Source organism: Syzygium oleosum, unplaced genomic scaffold (genome assembly GCF_021117445.2).
Source record: "Syzygium oleosum isolate NSW1041296 unplaced genomic scaffold, Sole_v2.1 Sole_v2.22, whole genome shotgun sequence".
NCBI lineage: Eukaryota > Viridiplantae > Streptophyta > Magnoliopsida > Myrtales > Myrtaceae > Syzygium > Syzygium oleosum.
Window position 1 is genome coordinate 1,798,307 of NW_026607506.1, and position 6,307 is coordinate 1,804,613.

The 6,307-nt window shown below is 44.5% G+C and overlaps 1 protein-coding gene across 1 annotated transcript; it reads right to left on the bottom strand.

Moving 5' to 3' along the window:
• Positions 1–420: 420 nt before the first annotated feature.
• On the bottom strand, positions 421–3,676 carry LOC115670078 (uncharacterized). Its single transcript, XM_030591273.2, has 6 exons — positions 3,278–3,676; positions 2,195–2,321; positions 1,466–1,602; positions 1,254–1,316; positions 1,056–1,124; positions 421–825 (listed from the first exon to the last, which is right to left on the bottom strand). The coding sequence occupies exons 1-6, from the start codon at positions 3,479–3,481 to the stop codon at positions 754–756; spliced, it is 672 nt and encodes a 223-aa protein (XP_030447133.1). The 5' UTR covers positions 3,482–3,676; the 3' UTR covers positions 421–753.
• Positions 3,677–6,307: the final 2,631 nt, after the last annotated feature.

Sequence of the window (6,307 nt, forward strand, 5' to 3'; positions counted from 1 at the left end):
GAAAAAAGTCTCTGCTCCCTTAGATTGTCGACGGAGTTGACGGACAAGACAAGACAGGCCCGTTAAGAACCCGGACATCATGCCGATCATCGCTTTCCAATACAAATTATCCCGTTTGTCCTAACATGAGACATATACGACCCGTCTTGCATCTAGAAAGGAAATGCTTCTCGACGTTTCCTCAATTCCCTATTACTGCTGCCACCGTCAAAGCTGTTCTTCCTCCCTCAGAAATCAAACGAGTGACGTTGGAGGCATCAACCATCGTCACATGAAAATCATGCGACCTGCAATGAATCGACGAATTCGACAACCAGGGAAGGCCGATCGATGTAATCACCGCAGTGGCATTTGAAGAGATTTGGAATTCGAAATAAGTAATTTAGCAGACGCCTGGTTAGCCAGTAGAAATCAAGAGAATTAAGACATAATACAGGTCGCATATATACATTGCCAAAGATACCACCACTTCCCTTGCCAGCAATAGTTCTAGTCGGACACATAGACAGTAAAAAATCTAAGTTGTCTAGTTATTGTTCACCATATATCTACATCGCGGTCTCTATACTACCAAAAAGTACCCTCTATAACTTAGATATAGTCCATAACTAAGCAAGGCAGGGAAAGACGGTCCACGGACTGATACCATATATATATTACAGAATTCGCTACACAAAGGGAAGAGGAGTCCTGTAAATAGCTCTCGGTTAGCGTGAATACGTTAGACTAGGATCTTGCAAAATCCTCTCCCAGTCACTTGCAGACAGTCTTCAGTTTCTTCGCGGCCTGAACGAACCCCACAATAACCTGCAACTCGTCCATTTCCTGCACACCATGGAAGAGACACAAGAAAGAATCGTTAATTTGGAGAAAGGAAAATGGATCAGCAATCGGAGTCTTTTCCGAGACCAGGGAACTAGCCACTGAAGGCTCCGGAGATTTTTGGTGATCTATTTAATTCATTTATTTAGTCCTTTCGCGACGGCACACATAATAGAGCTTAGGGTCACGCTGCGATTACATATACAGTCCGATGCGTGAATGAGTAAGTATACCTGAGACATGAAATGTCTTTGAACAACATCAATGAGTTGCTCTTTTGATGGGTTGGGTACAGCATCCACCTGGAAAAGGAGGACGGCATATGTTAGTTAGGGAGACAGTGAAAGTCAAACAATTACACATTTTTCCACAATAAAAAGAAAAAACATCCAATAAACAAAGGCAAAAAGGAAAGAATAGAAAAGTCTCACGAGATTGAAGTGGCGCCAATATCTCCATAAAGCAGCCATCTCCAATTTGCTGAGGTCAACTTTCTGGACAGTGGGTGAGAGGAACAGGAAAAAGAAACAATCATTAAACAACGACTAGTGGAGAACACCAAATGCAATATAAAGTAGTTTGCTTTCGAAGGCCGGAGGATACAAACAAGAGACGATGTAGATGAGAGCATTGGAGATTGTACCGTGGACCCACGGGTAGAAATTGATCCCTTAGACTGTGAGTCACAAGAATGAGTCCTGCTCATGGTCTTGTGGTATGATCCAGATGATCTGTGCACTCGGTGCCTGGATCTATGGGACTTTTGAGTGTCATCGGATGCTGGAACAAGGAGCAGCGCAAGCACAATCATAAAGGGTTGTGGGGCATATCAAAAAAATAAAGCGAAATGAGCGAGTTTTCAGCAATAGTAAAAGCAAAAGACGAAAGGTGAAAGGCAAAATGGATCCTATGTTCTCTGCTACTTTCCATATGAAAAACCGATCTTTCAAACCCCAAACCAAAGAATATTTCATCATGGGTCTAATTGAACAGGACCAAATTGAGATAACCAAGAGTGATAGAATCGACATCTGGTGCTGCTAATTAAACAATTTCTTAGCTAAACAGCTAATGTCGCAGCAAATTGGAGTATCAGACATGTTCGGTTCTAATTCAAACTGCTTAAGAGGGATCTTCCTTGAAGCAGCAGATTACGCATTTTATTTTCATGGAAGGAAGCAGACTCCAATAGCACCAAGAAAAGCTAATCCCTGATTCTTTTCTTGGATTTGACAAGTTCCAGCTACAAGGAAAGCTCGAGAAACTCCTGTAACTCACTAGTTCATTTTAGGAATCTCCAGCGGCACAACAAAAAAGTGCACAAGTGGAAAAGGAAGCACAGGTCATGAAATAGACTACTTTAGGAACTCACTCATATCCGATGCATTCCAATGCCCATTCTCATAGTCCAGGTCATCATCTTCCTCATTACCAGTAGGAGCTTCAATCACGCTGAGGGCATTCCTCTGTAGCTTGACTTCTATGCCATTCGTTAGAACCTGGAATTTATCGAGAGAGCGTAAGAGGAACTCTAAGCTGCACTATTGGCTGATAAACCGAAAAACGTCAGAAGACAAGCTGTAGAACAACACTAGAGGAAGCTCCATTATCTCTCGGAAGCATTAATTTAGTTATTTGAAATTCGACGAAGGCCCACACTTTTTCCTTCTGCCACCAGAATTAAAAAGCGAAGATCCTGCAGATCTTCTCCCTTAAGAAAACAAAAAACAAAGGAAGATCAAGACAAGAGGCTTTGATCATTTCCTCCGGAGCGATTTCTGAGTGTACAATTAGAAAGCACAAATATCTTACTCCATTGCCGACGCTACGCGAACTAAACCAAAAGAAACTTAGCATTAAGCAATCCATACCAATACCCACATGAAAAAGAAGGAGAAGATTCAACGTTTAGATCAATACATTCTAGAATTCCCCCTAAGTAAATGAATCGAAAAAGGCCCCATTCACGATCCGAAGTAAATAATAATTCCAAATAAGATTATACCCAGATATTCACATGCGAAATTCTCGCTCACGATAGTGATGAACACTCCTTTTTTTTCTTTTTCTTTTTGGCCAGAGTAGCAATGAACACTCAATGTCGAGAACTTCCATCTGAAATCGGACACTGAAAAGCAATCCGGAAGTTCATCAATCACCAATGCGCAGGCATTGACGCAGACCGGCGTGTGCCATTCATGATCACGCCCCCCCAAATCTGCTCCAACTTCAAATCAAGTCAACGCACATTCTCGAACCCCGACACACCAATGCGATACGCTACTAATCAACTAAAATTCGCCGACCCAGTATAAAGCGAAACCTAAATTCAAGAACCGTTCAAACGCGAGACCCGCGCGCCACATTGTACCCAATCAACCTCGATCCCGGATCAATCCGCATTTCCCCAGGAAATAAAAAAAAACCCAGGGCAAAAAGCAGAGGGAGAATTCACCAGCCAATGCCAGCCCCCGAGGCCGACGGCCTTCTTGACCACGCCCTGGAGGCCGACGAGGACGGACTTGGTGCGGTTGTTCCCGGTGACGACGACCTTGGTGTGGCGCGGCAGCACGGAGAGCTCCTCCTCGCTGCTGTCGCCGTAGCTCTGCTGCAGGTGCGAGAACCCGCCATTGATCGAGCTCTCCATTGCCTCCATCATCTTTCGCCGCCGCCGCTGCCGCCGCAAGAGCGCGCTCCCCCTCGCGGCGATCCTCCGAGCAAACGCCGAACCAGAGGAAGGAAAAAAATCGAAACGCGGAAAGGAGAAGCGTCAGCCACTGAGATCGAGCATTGCTGAGCTCGAACTCGGAATGCGAGGAGAGAGAGAGAGAGAGAGAGGAATTCAGTGGGAAAGAGTGTGTTTCTTTTTCGAGAGAAAAGCACGGAGAGAGAGGAGAGAGAGAGAGGAGAGAGAGAGAGTGGTGTTGCTGTCAATCCCGAAGACCAGAAACGGACGAATGGAAGGATGCCACGTCGGAGCGGAGGTTGTCGTCCAATAATGCAACCCACCTCAACAAACAACTGCTGTCGCGGCATTGCACGATTACCGCTAGCGGTTTTGGGTAAGAGACGGTGGAGGTGTGGGAGGGTTGACTGGTTGACTGGTGTCTGCGGGGGATCGGGGAATGACGCAACTGCCCTTGTCGAGCGCGTATTCCTTTTCGCTGGAGCTCTTTTTTTTTATCTGTCTGTCGCTTGTACCCTTGCTCTTGCTGATAAAAGAGGCAGAGAAATGGTAATAAATGTAACCGAGGAGATGGACAATGGACATTCTTAATCCAGTTTAAGAATGTTCAGATATGTGTACTTGTGTGTTAACGGGACAAATTATTATACTTTTGGGCTTCGTTTGTTTCGTAAAATCATTGATATTTCTGAATTTCTCTAGAAATGATCAAATGAACTGAAAATGGAAGCTTCCTTTTATTTTTCGAAAGAGACGGGCATTGCTCGTGTGATATAAAGGCTATACGTGTTGTGTCGTCAAATTTCAAATAAGATTGTATCGGATTAAATTTTCATAACATAAATACATTTGCGGATCGTAGACAGTTTGTTTATTTTTATCTTATGAAACCAGGGCTCGATGCTTAGGTCCCAAGTGCAGCCTTGGGGTACCTGAGCCTGGGTGTTGGGGCCTAAACCTAGTCACAGGGCACCCGAGCTCGGTCGCCAAGGTCAATGTCACAAAATTCGGGGTTTCTTGGACCCAACTATTGAGAACCCGAGCACGAGCGCTAGGATACCCATTCCCACGCTCTAGTAACTTGGGCATGGAACCGAGTACTCGGGCATAGCTGCTGGGGACCCATGCACGGGCACCAAGGGTCCTAGGCTCGACCTTGATGGATCTCAACCCAACCTTTTTGTGGACCTACCTAGGTTAGCATATGAGGAACACAAGCTTGACCTCAATGAACCTGAGCCTAGGTGCCGTTAACTTGGATGCGGGAGTCGGGTATTTGGGCATGGCCATGGAAGACCCGTGCCCGACCTTTGTGGACTCAAGCTCGACTTCAATGGGCCAGGGCCAGAGTATTAGTGACTTGGGTACAAGAGGCGGGTATTTGAGAACAGCCAATAGGAACCCCAGCACGAGCACCAAGGTCTTGGACTTGGCCTTGCTAAGGAATCGGGCTAGACCTCAATGGACTCGGCCTAGGCACTAGTGACCTCGGCGCACGAGCCAAGTAACTCTACATGGCCGTCGGGAACTCGAGCACAAGCACGAGGTTTGGGCTTGACCTGGAGAGACTCGAGCTCGAGCCCTACCTTTGTGGACCCAGGCTTGGCCTCGATGGATCCACGTCCAAGCATCGGTGACATGGGTGTAAGAGTCGGGCACCGAGGTGCGATGTCAAGGTTTTGGCCCCAACCTCCAAGGATCTAGGCCTAGTTTTTGTGGACCTAGGCCCGGGCTTTTGCGATATGGGTGCGGGGAGCAAGATAACCTAGCATCGGCACTGGTGTCCAACCCCATACTTGAAAGATTCAGCCCAGGCTTTTGTGGACTAGGGCCCGACCTTTGGGACCCTAGTTTGTCTGCCAATGACCCGGGCATGAGTGTTGTGATTCCTGTGCGTTAAAGCCAAGGTCTTTGATTTTTTTTTTTTTGGACATAAGGTCTTTGGTTCAAGTGTCAATATTTAATCATATTTTGGATAATGATTTCTAATTTTTAAAAAAGGAAATCATTTACCATAATTAAACATGGGGCTTTCCGTCGACTATGCAAATATTTCCATTGACTCATTCCCCTAAGCAATATAAATGCCAAAAAATTAGGAAAGTATTTTTCGGCACAAATTTTCCGCAAAACAAATGAAACCTTATTTACTATGACTTGCTTTAATTATCGGTGCAAGTTTTTGTGTATATAAATATACAAATTTAAAGTTACACTGCACTTATCATTAGTAATTTTAGAGACTAGCTGAGTAGCCAAGTGTTAGTTTCAATGCTATAGAAGTCATGATCGATTTGTAATAACATTCATTCCTTTATTCATAATTATCATATATGATGTGTTCGAACCAAACAATCTTTGCGATGTCTTAATAGCATGCAAGTGATCTAGCTAGCTTTTAAATAAATGCATCGTGAATTCGTAAGGATAAATTGACTCGACAATAGCATAAAGCCTAGCTTGTGAATATATGTTTTTATATTAAATTTTACGCACGGAATACGTTCGATTTTCAACGCCATTAAATGCCAATAATGCGAATGCGATGTTTTGAGCCGTCTGTCCAAATGAGCATGTTTGTCGGGAAAAAAAAAGGAAGAAAAAGGATCACAAATATATATTATTTTCTGTCTATTTTTCGGGCAATAGCAAAGTCAAAAAAGTGAAGATAAGCTTGGAAATTAACATGGACCTACAACTTTGTCGGACAGATTACAGACGTCCAATCGCTTGGTAGCGTCCAATCTGTCAGTTGGTGTGGCTTTTCCTGTAATTTCGTAACCGAAGCAGGTGAGGAAA